Here is a 15,308-nt window from a genome sequence, read left to right as displayed (position 1 = left end):
AACCTTCGTGTGTTCTTGAAAAAAGTAACCCACTTCTATCTAATCATGTCCTTTCGGTTCCCCAGAAAATATTTTGATGGCCATCCCGCTTCCCTATACTTTGAAAAAAGGGAAACTGATGATTACATCTTTTTAATGCCACAGACAAACTTATATAAGACATTCGAAGGCTTTATTTTCTTTTTACGCACTCCATCGTCTTCACCAGAAAACCTAAAATCTAGTGCTCTTATCGTTCCCGAAGACCGTTCCCTCTGTACTTTCAGGACTCCGTCCAAGAGCTCTTTGATCTCCGAAAACCCTTCTTCCATCTCCACGATTACTTTTCTTGGTAAGTTTTCGAATTCCCACGCTTCTAATTTTTCATGGTGCATGCTTATGAATGTGTACTGTTTGAGTTTTATCTATTTCTGGTTTGAGATGCTTGTGGACAGAATATTTTGTAGGCACAATAGAGTTACGAGTTAGTTTAAAATCCAGGATCATGCTTTTTAGGACATAAAATCGAAGTAAAAATTCGATCTTTAAGCTAGTTGAAAAAGTAAGTTTTTCCCATCCTAAGGGGAGTTGAAAAAGCTTTTTCAGAAAACTTTTTACTTTCACCCTTTGATCCATTTTTCAAACTGTTCGTGTAGAAAAATTTAGCTTTTTGTTAGAATGCTGTTGTATAAAAGCTTAACTTTTATACTCGACCAGTGTTATTCTAAAAAGCTTTTAAAAGTTTTCTATTCTCACCTCCCCATTCTTCTGTATGTAGACTTTAATGCTAGATTTGTGGGGAGGTGGAAGGCCTATTGACGACGACCTTCTCACCCAGCTGCTCGAGGGAGAAGAACAACCAGTTGACCGTGTCCACGAGATCCCTTTTTCGCGATCCTCTTCCAGACCCCATCCTTCTCCTCCAATGGCCCGTTCCAAATCTTCAGGCAAGAAAAGGCCCGAGTCTGAAAACAACCCAAATTCTCCTGCCCGGCCTGATTCGCCGGCAAGGGCTCCCTCGACCAGCGGTCGAGAAAATCTTGTTCCTGACCCTAATATCCAAATTATTACCAGCCCTCACCATCAGAACCTGCCTGATGTCGAGTGGTATACTTCCCTGGCCAGTTCAGTGACTCTTCGAATAGTTGCTAACTGTTTCAGGAAATTCCCTCTCACAGGGGTTTCCAATATATGTCCTGCCGCAAACCAGAGGGCTAACCTCCCCGGACGTGTAAACAGCGCCTGGTCCCGGTATCACCTTGAGGCGGGAGCTTATCTCCCTCTTCATCCCTTTTTTGAGGGGGTGGCCAATTATTTCGGTGTCGCCCCCTTCCAAATAACTCCAAACAGATATAGAATGCTGGCCGCACTCTATATCCTGTATAAACTTAAGAAATGGCCAGAACCTTCGCCCCATGAGGTCAACTATCTTTTTGATCTCAAGTCTAACCCGCAACAACACGGAACGAGTTTCTTCCATTTTTGTCACCAGGAAACCAATCGAACATTCCTGAGTGACACTACGCACATCTCGAATGTGAGGCAATATAGTAAGGAGTATTTCCTTACTCCGAACATAACCATCAATAACTTGGCCTTCGCTCGAGGAGGTAAGTGCTTGTCTTCGACTAGTCGATACTTTTCGTTGATGTGTTCCCTTTCATTTTTCTTAAACTGTAATTTGTTTTTCAGGCCCCTGGTTACGTCCGACCCCAACACCGGACATGGTGTTGAGGTCCAATACCTTGGCCAGGATGTCCGACGCAGCAAAAAGCGTCAAGATCCTGGTAACTGAAGAAAACTTGAGGCGGTCTGGCCTCCTGGATCCTCGCCATGAAACTAGAGGGTCTGTGGTGGACGAAACCACTGCCGAGGGGGTTGCCGAGCAACAACCCTCTGTGTCTCCTCCTCGGAGGAGGCCAACGGGGATTACTATTAGGGAGCCCACGGGCAATCCTTCCGCAGAAAGGCCTTCTGCTCCCCAAGGCAAGGGGAAACAAAAGGCCAAAGAGCCAGTTGAGGACTTGGAAGAGTCTTCTGATGAGAACGGTAACACTATTTTACTTTTAAATGGTTTGCCAATTCCCTGTCATTTGTTTGACGGGGAGGGTAACTTTACATATGCTCCAAACCTAGGGCCAGACTTCTTCATGCCAGATAATGAGTATATGACTAATAGAGTCAATAGTGTAGCGACCAGTAGTTGTAACTCGGGTATTCACTTTGTTACCTCTTTTCTGGTATAATAACTCTTCATCTGCCTCTTATCTTATCATTTTCCTGTGTTTACTTGCATGCAGACATGGCCACTCCCAACATCTTTGACATGTATCAGGCAGAGGAGGAAGAGGAAGTTCCTCAACTCCAACGGAGGTCCAAGAGGAGAACTGGTGAATCCAGCCGAGGTCCTCCAGCCAAGAAGGGTCGAACAGAAGACCTTCCCAAGGATGCGCCAACTGGGCAAACTTCTTCCCATCCACCAGCTCCTACTGAGAAGCAGACCCCTCTTGCCCCGCCAAATCCTCCGGCTGCGCCCACCAGAGAGGAAATTACTCGTGAAGAAGCTCTCGGGGCCAAACTCATGATCCGTGCCCTTCGATTCGCCAAGGATCGCCTTGAACGCATCAGTAAAAGTGACCACGTCAAGGATGCAATGGTCGAGGCTGAAAACATGAGGGCCGACCAGGTTCTGAACAGGACCCTGAATGAAATCTCCAGTGTGAGTACTTTTTCACTTCTTAAGCCTTAGTCTTTTATTCTTCACGACAGGCTCTAACTTTTTTCCTATATTCACAGGCCTTGCTATCTGCTATCACTGCTCGTACCCGTGTCTAGGCTTCCATCGAGCAGGCTAAGGCGAAGGCCACTGAGAAGCATCAGGTGAAGGCAGCTGAGGAGCTTTCGGCTGCAGAGGCTAGGAATGCCAAGGAGTTGGAGGCAATGGCTCGAGAGAGGGACGCTGCGGTGACTAAGCTGTCAAAAGCTGAAGCTGCAATAAAGTCGCGGCAGCAGTATCGAGATTCCAGCGTAACCCATCTTCGCGAAATCAAAAGGCTGGAAGAGATGCTCAAGCCCAAGGATGAGGCCATTGCCACTCTTGAAGGCAAAGTAAAGCAGCTGGAGCTTGACAACTCCAAAAATCTGGAGAGGTACAAGAGGACGACGCTCCGATGTTTCTACAACTTCTGGAAACATAATCAGGGTGCCAACTTCATCTATCTTTCGGAGGAAGTCAGGACTGCCGAGTTGGCCCGCTGCACTGCCCAACTGGCCGAAGAGGAGGCAAGAGCGAGGACCCCCGCCTCTCCCAGCATTGTTGCTATAGAAGAAGAAGAAGTTGTTGAGGACGCGACCAACCAGGATGCTGCTCAGGACCCTCCAGCCCCAAATGCCTCTTAAACTTTTCCCTTATTTTTTTTCTTTCTTTTTGGCTACATGACTCACGGGTCGTGATGTAAAGACAATATATTTTTGTTTTAAACTTTGCTGCACGGGCAGTAAATCTTTTTTCTTTTACCTGAACAGTTACATCCAAGCAGCGATGCTTGCGGTGTAAAGGCTTAAATCTTAATGCTATAATATCTTTATTTATTATAACATTTGTCCGTATGACCGAACTTAGCATAGTACTTTGGCATGATTTAACAAAACATAAATTTTGAAAAATACTCTAAGTACTATAGCATGCTTTCACTCATTTTGTTCATGTGTTTACATAACTTGCGAGTATGTTTTGCTATCGATGTGCCTTATATGCCCCCCAAGTGATCGAGGAGCTTTAGGTCCTTGGTCACTTGTCCTGACCATGGCCTGTTCGAACATTTCTGTTCGTGTGAAAAATGATACTTGTAATACAGCAAAACAACACACGTAATGAACAAATACTTGTAAATGTAAATTCACAATTGTTGGCAAGAATGATTGGCTGCGCACAGTCCCTTATAATCTCGTATTAAAAATGGACTAAACATGTCTTTACGAGTGATTCTATAATAGAACCTTACATATACGAGCAGTTAGCCATACAACGTGGCTAACCCTCTTTGCAAAACTTGTAAAAATTGAAATTTAATACAAGCCAGTCCTTTATAAAGGACTGTTTACTGATAATACTTGCGCAGGTGTTCTCCATTCCAATAGCGTGGAACGAGATCTCCGTTTAAGCGTGCAAGTTTGTAGGTACCTGGATGAAGGACTTCTTCAATTTGGTAAGGTCCTTCCCAATTGGGTCCGAGTACTCCAGCAGTAGGGTCGCGGATATTTAAGAAAACTCGTCGTAACACCAAGTCACCGACGTTGAATTTTCTTTCTTTAACTTTGGAGTTAAAATACCGGGTGACTTTTTGCTGGTATGCAGCAACTCGGAGTTGAGATTTCTCTCGTATCTCATCGATTGAGTCTAGGGCCTCCATCATTAGCTGGCTGTTTTGATCCTGGTCATAAGTCAAACGCCGATGTGAGGGGGGATCTAACTCAACAGGCAACATAGCCTCATACCCATAGGCTAAGGAAAATGGAGTATGTCCTGTCGTTGTTCGGTGAGACGTACTATACGACCAGAGGACTTCAGGCAACTGCTCTGGCCATGCTCCTTTAGCTTCCTCAAGTCTTTTCTTCAGGGTGTCTTTAAGAGTTTTATTCACTGCTTCGACCTGCCCATTCGCCTGGGGGTGTGCGACTGAAGAAAAGCTTTTAATAACTCCATGTCTTTCGCAGAAATCGGTGAATAAATCACTGTCAAACTGGGTCCCATTGTCTGAAACTATCTTTCTGGGCAAACCATACCGACAGACAATGTTTTTAATGACAAAGTTGAGAACTTTCTTGGACGTGATTGTTGCGAGTGGTTCAGCTTCGGCCCATTTGGTGAAGTAATCAACTACCACAACTGCATATTTTACTCCGCCTTTCCCTGTAGGTAGGGATCCAATCAAATCTATCCCCCATACTGCAAAAGGCCACGGACTCTGCATTTGTTTCAATTCGTTTGGAGCTGCTCGTGGAATCTTGGAGTGCCTTTGACATTTATCACATCTTCGTACAATCCCCATCGAATCCTCGTTCATCGTTGGCCAAAAGTAGCCCTGCCTTAGAATCTTTTTTGCCAAACTCTGCCCCCTAGCGTGATCCCCGCAGAAGCCTTCATGCACCTCTTTCATGAGTTCCTTAGCTTTTTCTAGTGTAACGCACCTGAGTAGTGGCATCGAATATCCTCTTCGGTACATAACGTCATCATCAGAGAAGGTTATCTCTCCTCCCTCTGACCGAGCCTTTTTTCGTGCACGGTCCTCCACAGTCATCCTCTCGATGTCCTGGCCGTGGCGCAGAGTCCGAGCATACCGTTCTTTGGCCTTTCCGCTATTCCCCGCAAGGTGCGGGCCTCCACAAATGGTTAAGAGTGTTACAGCCACGGGGGCAAGCTGTAATGGTGGCGAGCGTTGGCGTGTGGGCGCCTGCTCGTTGCCACCCAGAGCTTCTCGTTGGGAATTTCCCGAGGCCCGTACGTATCTTCTCAAGTGTCCTTGTCTAATAAGGAACTCGATTTTGTCTTTTAACTGGTTGCATTCATTAGTGTCATGTTCGTAGTCATTATGGTAACGACAGAACTTGGTGGTGTCTCTTTTCGAAATGTCCTTTCGAATGGGCCCAGGTTTCTTGTAAGGCACACTGGAAGTTGTGGCCTGGTAAACCTCTCCCCGAGACTCAACGAGGGCAGTGTAGTTAGTGAACCGAGGCTCATAACGATTACCCTTGGCTCGTTTGTTGTCGGAGGTGGAAAGCTCGTTATACGGCCGTTTTCCACCGTTCTTGCCATTACCGTTGCTGTTCCCATTGCCTTTGCCGTTGCCACTAGGTTTGGACCCATTGGCGGCCTTGGCGGGTTCGGAAGCCTTCTTATCCTTGCCTGAGGGCTTTCCATCGTCGGCAATGGCTTCTTTAAGCTTGATATAGCGATCAGCTCGATCCAAAAATTCTTGGGTAGTTCTCACCCCTTCGTTTCGGAGATTCTTCCAGAGGGGAGAATGATGTTTTACTCCTGCAGTTATGGCCATCATCTTCCCTTCATCCCCAACCGTCTTCGCTCCAGCTACTGCTCGCATAAAACGTTGGATGTAGTCTTTCACTGACTCCCCATCCTGCTAGCGAATTTCGACTAGCTGGTTTGCTTCGGTCGGGTGTATACGACCAGCATAGAACTGTCCGTAGAACTCCTGTACGAACATTTCCCAGGAAACAATGCTTGTGGGAGGGAATTTGAAGAACCACTCATGCGCAGCTTCAGAAAGTGTTGCAGGGAAGATCCTGCACCGAGCGTCTTCGGACACTTTCTGAATGTCCATTTGAATTTCAAACTTATTGACATGCGAGACTGGGTCTCCATATCCGTCAAAGTTTGGAAGTGTAGGCATCTTGAATTTTCTGGGAGTTTCGGCGTTAGCTATCCTTTGTACGAAAGGAGTGCCTTTCCTCCTATCGTGGTTGATGTAAGAAGTCCTTCCCCCGACCAGCTGTTGCACTGCCTGGTTGAGGGCGTCTATCTGGGCCTGTACAGCGGCAGGAATCGCTGTGGCCTCTGTTGTCGGGGGGACATTCTCGCCGTGCTTCTCACGGCGATCATTGAGTACATCTCTCAGGTCCTCTTCTCTTCTCCGCTGCTCACTTCCCCCGAGCCGGTTGAAGACATTATTTTGTCTGGGCTGCCCCACAACATCCTGTCTATTTGGTTGGTCATCTTGAGGTACCTGGCTCCTGCCTTTACCTCTTTCTTCATTCCTCCCACCAGCATTTCCTTTGCCTGAGTCGACCTCATTATATCCGTGGCCATCTCTGAACCTCGACTGGCTATGATGAGATCGACTGTTCCCTCGATGTTCGTTCCTGGCTGAACCGTCCCGAGCGTTAGAGGGTGGCCTGCGCTGGTCGTGGTGTCCCTGTGCATCATCATACCGTGGAGGGCCACGGACCACAGAGCCTAACTCTGAGTCCCTTCTGTTGCCAGGAGGGTACTGTCCTCTGTTCGGTAGGTTCGGCCCATCATCCCTACGGCGTCTAGGGCTGCGAGGCTGATGCTCGGCCCTATTCTACCTCTGTTGCGGGGGATTACCCCGAGCAACTTAGGATGGTGGCTGTGCCTCAGGATCTAGTGGGACATCATCATGGGGCATCTGAGGCTGCTCGGGCCTTTGCGGACTCGAAGGCTGGATCGGTGGGCTTGGATTAGGACCCCTCTGGGGTGGCCCATTCACAGCTTGGTCAGGCTGCGAGGCAGGTGCAGCCTGATTTCTAGCCAATAGCAAGGCTGCCTCGAGGGCTGCCATGGCTTCGCTCTGGTGGCGGTCCACCTCTGCCTGCCTTTCGCTCAATTCTGCGCGCTGCCGTTCAATCTCCTGCTGCTGCCGCGCCATAACTTCAGCGGCAGTCTCCTGACTGGCTCTCAGACTAGCCAGTTCTTCCTGCAACGCGCCCAGGGTACTCTTCAGCGTTGCATCATCCATTTCCTCCTCCTCAAAGTCCAGTTGTGGCTCATCCTCTGCCATGCTTGTAGGAGGAGGAGGAGGTGGCGGGTTTGACGGTGCAGCGGCGGCCGCCTGTCCAGTTTTCTTTCCAGCTTTCGCCATTAGTTTTCTCAACAACGATAAATCAAGCTCTCAATGAAAGCACCAGAATGTTGACCCACGATTTGGCCAACTGACACGGATTCAGAATATGCTTGATATGAATGAAATTAATGAGAAGAACGTAGTGACAAAGGTAAATAAGACACGATATTTTATAGTGGTTCGGCCCCAGGATCTGGCAATGACCTACGTCAACTTAGGTTGATATTGATATAAAAATCAGATGAGTGATCAAAGAACTTGGGTTCAATGAGTTTCACTAATCTCTGAAGAACAATACAATATTACTAGGAGAATTACTATAGTCTCGAATGATTCAAAAGCAAAAGTCCTCTCCCTTGAGCTATCTCTTGCTATTTATAGGCTCAAGGGGGATTACAAAAGATTGTTACAGATATTCTTTCCTGAATAATCGGATACTCAGGAGATTGTGTAAGATAAATTTGGGATTCACAAAGATCTTCCCATTAATGTTGCCTTGTATGCGGAGCTATCGACCAGACTGGTCGCAGGTAAGACAGGTTCGCACTGCTTCTAATGTGTCTTCTGGTCGATACTCTAGCAGAACGTTTCCAGGTGTCAGCCACGTGTCCAGGGATCACTTGCCACGTCACCAATGCTAATTTTTTGGATAACACCAACATACTCACCATTCTATCTCTCCGTGTAGAGGTAATCTGAAAGATCCTCTGGACACATCCAAAAACTCACAGTTAATCTAATCTGTCCTGGTCCCACTGGCACGAGCTGAGAGTCCTATGCATCCTCCTGCAATAGGTCTCTAGCTCTAAGTACTGATGTCATAAGTATATGAGGTCCATGCACAGTGCCAACAAATACAAATGGTTTCTCGCCCTCAAGCTCAAAGATTACCATCTTTGTCCTGCAACCTATTATTGAACCATACTTGGCTAATGAATCCATATCCAAGATTATATCAAAGTCGGTCATAACCAACTATATCAAATCAACTGATGGCCTATCTGTGCACTTCAGAACCCCTTTTCTAATCCAAATGTATTTAATACATTTATAACTTTTCCTTTATGATCACTAGGGCCTCTGCCCCTGCCTTATCTATCAAATAGAGGTATCACTGCCTGTGTTTCACGCTCTCCGACATTCTCCCTCCAAATCTCATTTCCTGTTCTCTCAACAACGAGAACCTTCCCTACTTCCTGAACATGGGTAGAGATCTCATGTACTTGGGTGATTCTAACACCCTGAGCTATCTCAGAATTAAATCCGTGGATAAATCGCTCCTTTCGAGCCACATCCGTGGGTACCATATCAAAAGAAAACTTGGCCAACCCATAGAATTTGTTAACATACTCTATTACTGTTGTATTTCCCTGAAGCAGGTTCAGAAATTCATTTGTCTTTACAGTCTTAACAACATCACATTAATGTCTCTCATTAAACAACTACCTAAATTCTTTCCAGTTCAGTGCAGCTGTATCTCGTGTCTGGGATACTACTTCCGACCACGTCCGGACATCTTCCCACAACACATATGTAGCACAGATCATCCCATCGTGACCCACCACCCCTATACCGTCGAGGATGGAGCTGATCATGCCCATCCATTGTTCATATCTGAATGGATATAGTCCTCCCTCAAAGACTAGAGGGTAATATTCTTAAAATCTATCATAAAGTAAGTCCCATCTGTTCTCCACCCTAGGCTGAGCCAAAATCGGTGCCATTCCTGGCATAGCAAAGGAAGAGGTGTTCCCTAACAGAACCTATTGTTTTAAACACCTGATCTCTTCCTCTTGACTTTGCAATCTTAATTGCATATTTGTAAACACCTGCTGCCAATTCTAAGGGGCAGGCAGAGGGCTCAGGCACTTGCTGTATTTCCCAGCCTCAATATAAGCACCACTTGGTCCCATTAACTGCCTTGGGTACATAACCTCTTAATTAGTCTGCAGTCAATAAATTGACCCATTAAGCATGATGAGCACATCCAGAAACCTTCCCCACAGGAAAACCAAATAGCACCACATTCACATACAACTATAGTGCTAATATACATGCCCATAAAATTCATGCATTAATCAATAACCCCTGCTCTTTCCAACCAAATATCATGCTCTTCACTCTAGCATGCAGATAACACATTCATATATTCACTGAGCAGGTAATCACATAATCATATCAACAGTCCAGAGCTAGGCCTTATCAAACTATCTCATGCTTCCTAATAAGGTATGCAGGTAAGACATTTATATCCTATTTAAGTTGTTAAACACATAACCACATAAATAGTTACCATACCCTGAGTGGATCTTGTCTTTAGTGATGAGTGTAGATGATCAGCTTGTCTTCAAGAACCCTTAACCTTGGCACGCTCTGATACCAAGTTGTCATGCCCTACAACTTAGGGACCGTTACGCTGTGTATTTTAAACAGTGCTAAACTCGCTAAACTAATCATTTGGCCATAACCGTGTAACTAAACTTGATTAACGATTTAGGGTTAAAAAAATTGGTCAAAGGTACCATCATTTCACTAAAATGTTTACTTCATACATGGGATCCCAAAATACATGTAAAAAGGTTAATTATAATGAAAAAGTAACAACCAGCCGACCTAAGCGGCAAAATAGGGTTTGGCTCTAGTTCCTATTTAAAGCTCCGATCGTGGTAGTCGAGCAGCCGCATATGTACACATCGTCACCTAAGCTCTCAAACTCATAGATGGTCCAACTTTCTTTTCTTTTTACCAACACCACAAAGCACCCGTGTGCCAAGGCTCAGCAAGAGAACTTAAACATGCTCATAAGCAGTTAATCACATGTTACCAAATCATAATAAGCATGCCTAGTAGTAATAACTCTACTCATGCATGCATACCATTCATACAAATGACTACTTATGCATGCATACCATTCATACAAATTCTAGATGAAGCTGAATCCCCTCAAGTGTTCCTTCGGAGTTGGATCAGGGAAATTTCTGGGATTCATAGTAAACTGGCGAGGTATTGAGGCCAATCCTGAAAAGATCAGAGCCCTGGTCGATATGAAATCGCCAACAAAGATTAAAGATGTTCAAAGTTTAACCGGAATAATCGCTGCTCTAAGTCGATTTATTTCCAAATCGACAGATAAGTGTGTCCCGTTTTTTAATCTACTTAGAGGCAATAAGAAATTTGAATGGATGGTGGAGTGCGAATAGGATTTCTAGGCTTTGAAGTCTCATATGTCAGAGCAACCAGTTCTCTCTAAACCGTTTGAAAAGGAAACTTTGTTCATCTATTTGGCGGTCATAGAATCTGCTGCAAGTGCTGTCTTGGTAAGGGAGGAAGAAAATGTGAAGAAGGTCGTATATTATGTAAGCAAAAGGCTAATAGGAGCAGAACTGTGATATCCACCCATTGAAAGATTAGCCTACTGCTTGATCTTAGCCTCTAGAAAGTTGCGGCCATACTTTTAAGCACACCCCATCACTGTACTAACTGACCAGCCTCTACAGCAAGTTCTGTAGAAGCCAGAAGTAGCAGGATGATTATTGAAATTGGCAGTTGAACTTGGGCAGTTTGAAACCTCTTATTTACCACGAGCAGCGATAAAAGGACAAGCTTTGGCCAACTTCGTCGCAGAGCTCACTGGGCTTCTAGATAGTGAACAAATAGAAGAGCCTGAGCCTCAAAGCCAAACTCCCTCTTGGAAGTTATTTACAGACGGTTCTTCTAATGAACACCACGATGGAGGCGGAGTGATTTTGATAATGCCTGAAGGGCATTGATTTCACTGTGCGATTATATTCGACTTCACGGCGTCCAACAACGAAGCCGAGTACGAAGCGCTGCTCGCAGGTTTACAGTTAGCCAAGGACATGAACATAAAGTCACTTGAAATATACAGTGACTCCTAGTTGGTGGTTAATCAAATAATTGGAGAATATCAAGCCCGGGGGCTGAAGATGGTCGCTTACTTAGACAAAGCAAAGGATCTGTTGGCACAATTTGAAAAGTATACTCTCCAGCAAGTACCTTGTGACCAAAACTCAAATGTTGATGCTCTAGCCAAATTAGCGAGTGCCAAGGATGCTGACACCCTGAATATAGTACCTGTTGAACGGTTGTTCGCACCAAGCATCAAAGCAGAAGAAACCTCTCTGGTGATTCAGGTGGCGGACACATGGATGGCACCTTTCATTGAGTACTTGACGCATGGTGTGTTGCCAACGGACATAAACAAAGCTAAGACTCTTCAGCGGCAGGCTGCTAGGTTTATCCTGGTCGACAGAATTCTGTACAGAAGAGGATACTCTATGCCACTCCCAGGTGTATTTCAAAAGAAAAGGCCAAAGAATTGATGAGAGAGGTCCATGAAGGTCTTTGTGGGGAACACGTTGGGGGGCAAAGTTTATCAAAAAAGATCCTAAGACAAGGATACTTCTAGCCAACAATGAATGAAGACTCAATGGAATTTGTTCGAAATGCGACAAATGTCAGAGATTCTCTAAGATTCCACGATCAACCCCTAACGAGCTAAAGCAGATGCAAAGTCCGTGGCCATTCACAGTATGGGGTATAGACCTAATTGGATCTTTGCCCACAGGGAAAGGCGACGTCAAATACGCCATAGTGGCTGTCGATTTCTTCACAAAGTGGGCCGAAGCTGAGCTACTTGCAACCATAATGACCAAGAAAGTGCTAGATTTTGTGGTCAAGAACATTGTGTGTCGCTATTTATTGCCAAGAAAAATTTTCTCAAACAACGGCACGTAGTTCCATAGTGATCTATTCACAAATTTTTGCAAGCGGCATGGAATTATCAAAAGCTTTTCTTCAGTTGCTCACCCTCAGGCAAACAGGCAAGTTGAGGCTGTCAATAAAACATTGAAGGATACTCTGAAGAAAAGGCTTGAGGAAGCAAAGGGGGCATGGCCAGAGTAGTTGCCTGAAGTCCTCTGGTCGTACAGAACATCCCATCGAACAACAACGGGCCATACTCCATTTTCCCTAGCTTATGGATATGAGGCTATGTTGCCTATTAATTAGATCTGCCATCACATTGATGGATAGCATATGATCAAGATGCCAACAACCAGTTATTGATGGAGTCTTTGGATTTGGTCGAAGAAAGGCGCGAGCAAGCCCAACTCCGAGCAGCAGCTTACCAGCAAAAGGTCACCTGGTATTTCAATTCTAAAGTACGTGAAAGGAAATTTAATATGGGAGATCTGGTACTTAGAAGAGTCTTCCTTAACACTCACGACCAAGCTGCTGGAGTACTCTGACCTAACTTGGAAGGACCCTACCAAATCGAAGAAGTCCTTCATCCAGGAACTTACAAACTTGCTTGCTTGAATGGAGATCTCATTCCTCGTTATTGAAATGGAGAACACTTGTGCAAGTACTATCAATAAAAAATTATTCTTAAAGAATTGGCTTGTATTAATTTTACTTTTTACAAGTTTATGAACAAGGGTTAGTCATTTTTTGTGATTGATCGCTTATAAGTGTTTGATCATTTTATTGATTACTCGTACAAACATGATTGTCCATTTGTTATGAGAAATAAAAGGGACTGTGCGCAGTCAGTCAATCTTGCCAAACTATTTCATTTGTTACAAGTATTTGCTCATTATGTGTGTTGTTTTGCTATATTATCATTCTAAAATCTCTATTACGAGCAGAAATGTTCGAACAAGTTTTTGTTCAAGGCAAGTGACCGAGAACCTAAAGTTCCTCAATCACTTGGGGGGCATATAAGGTATCTAGTAAGCAAAGCATATCAACAGGTATGTAAACACATGAGCAAAATAAGTGAAAGCATGCTACGACACTTAGAGTATTTTTCAAAATTTTGTTATTTTGTTAAATCAAACCAAAGTACTATGCTAAGTTCAGTCATGCGACCAGATGTTATAATAGAATGCAAATATTATAATATCAAAAATGAAATCCTTTACACCGCGAGCAGTCACTACTCGGATGTAATTGTCAATTAAAAGGAAAAAGTTGCCCATGCATCAATAAAAATAAAAATTGTCTTGACTACAAGATAAAATTAAAGAAAAATTAGGAAGAAGCAGGAGGGTCATGAGGTGTTGGCTAGTCAACAGAGGCCCCAGCTTCAACTTCCGTGCCTTCAATGCCCATAGCCAAAGAGATTTCAGGGGAGGCTGGGATTTTTGCTCTTTCCTCTTTCTCTAAGCGAGCAAGGTACCAGGCTATTTGAGATCGCCTTAGGCACTCGGAAAGATAGCTAAGATCAGCCCCGTGGTTGTGCTTCCAAAACTCATAAAAGCAGTTGAAGGTGGCACCCTTGTACCTCTCCAAATTACTGGCATTAGTCTCCTCGAGCTCTTTGATTCGCCTCTCCATCTCTTCAGTGTCCTTCCTGCTTGCGACCAGCTCAGCCTCAAGCTGTTTGGCTTCCTGGAAGTTAAGTTTGGAAAACTCCTTAAGCTTCTATTTTTCGTCAAAGGCTTTGGTCAAGGCAGCCTAGAATTGCTTTAGCTCTTCTGCCAGCTTGTTCTTCTGATCGAGCAGCTCAGCATTAGTCTTCTCAACTGCTTTCAGCTGCTCAGCATGTTTGGCCTTGGTTGCTTCAAGCTGCTCGTTATGTTTGGCTTCAACCTTCTTAAGCTCCTCAGCATGTTTAGCCTCAGACGTTTTGAGTTGAGTTATCAAAGCTCCCGAGCGGCGCCAATTGACAATCATAGTTAGCATTCCCTACAACCAAAGAAAAAAAGATTGACTGATCATTGAAATTAACAAGATAAACGATTAAAGCTCAGCAAAAGATGATATCTTACACTGGCTATTTCATTCAGCGCGTGATTAATGATATGGTTGACTTCCATAGAATCAGTACTAGTGATAGCCTCTTGGCTGCGGAGATGCCTCGATAGTTTAGACAACCTTTCCTTGGCTGAACTAAACATGATGCTCATCACTATTTGGGCAGGAGGCGTCTGGCTAGTTGGTGCCTGAGGAGGTGTCTGATTGGGTGCTAGAGGAGAAGTCTGATCGGTTGGAGCTGGAGTAGATGTCTGGTCAAGGGGGCCCTGAGGTGGTGTGGTTTCCTGAGATGGAACCGTTGTTGGAGGATCCCCAGTTCGAGCCTTTTTCATTGGAGGAGCCTTGCTGCTCTCTCCACGGTGTCGCGTGCTATCCTTCTTGCTCGAAGGTACAACAGGTACATTGTAAAGCTCGAACAGATCTTCAGAAGACATGGCTGCCAAAAAAAAAATGAACAGTCAGATAATGTGGATGGAAGTATCTACTAAATCAAGAAAATAAGGTCAAAGAAATTATGAGTAAACTACCTGAGCTATAATTACTGGTCGCTATACTATTTACTGTACTACTGCTACACTCACTCTCTGGCTTGAAGAAGTCTGAGTTTAAAACAGGAGTGTATTTAAAGTTGTTTTCCCCGTAAAATAAATGACAAGGAATTGGAAAATTATCTAAGAGTGAAAGGTCAGTACCATTTTCATCTGAAGATTCATCAATGGGTGCAGGGTGTTCGGAAACCTTCTTTTTACCCTTTCCCGAAGGATCAGGGGGAGAGGTTGCTCGCGGGGTGATGGAGGGTTCCCTGATTGTCACCCCAGTTGTCCTCCTTCTCCGAGGTTGTGACACGTCTTGGTGCTGCTCAGGAATTTCTCCACTTGTGGCACTCCTCGTAGTTGTCTCCCTAACGTCCTGGTGAGGGGCCAAAAGGCCAACTATCCTTAGATTGGC

General features: G+C 44.8%; 1 protein-coding gene across 1 annotated transcript in view; it reads right to left on the bottom strand.

Annotated features, from left to right (window-relative positions):
* LOC133792023 (protein WEAK CHLOROPLAST MOVEMENT UNDER BLUE LIGHT-like 3) overlaps positions 1 to 14,794 on the bottom strand; it is a 74,107-nt gene extending 59,313 nt beyond the window's left edge. The window contains exons 1-3 of the mRNA XM_062229933.1: positions 14,375 to 14,794; positions 14,085 to 14,291; positions 13,677 to 13,994 (exon numbers count right to left, since the gene is read on the bottom strand). Of these exons, the coding sequence (XP_062085917.1) occupies positions 13,677 to 13,994; positions 14,085 to 14,291; positions 14,375 to 14,794 (945 nt within the window). The remainder of the gene's footprint in view (positions 1 to 13,676; positions 13,995 to 14,084; positions 14,292 to 14,374) is intronic.
* Positions 14,795 to 15,308: the final 514 nt, after the last annotated feature.

This window comes from Humulus lupulus, chromosome 7 (assembly GCF_963169125.1).
Source record: "Humulus lupulus chromosome 7, drHumLupu1.1, whole genome shotgun sequence".
Lineage (NCBI taxonomy): Eukaryota > Viridiplantae > Streptophyta > Magnoliopsida > Rosales > Cannabaceae > Humulus > Humulus lupulus.
This window is presented reverse-complemented; position numbering and strand designations above follow the sequence as displayed.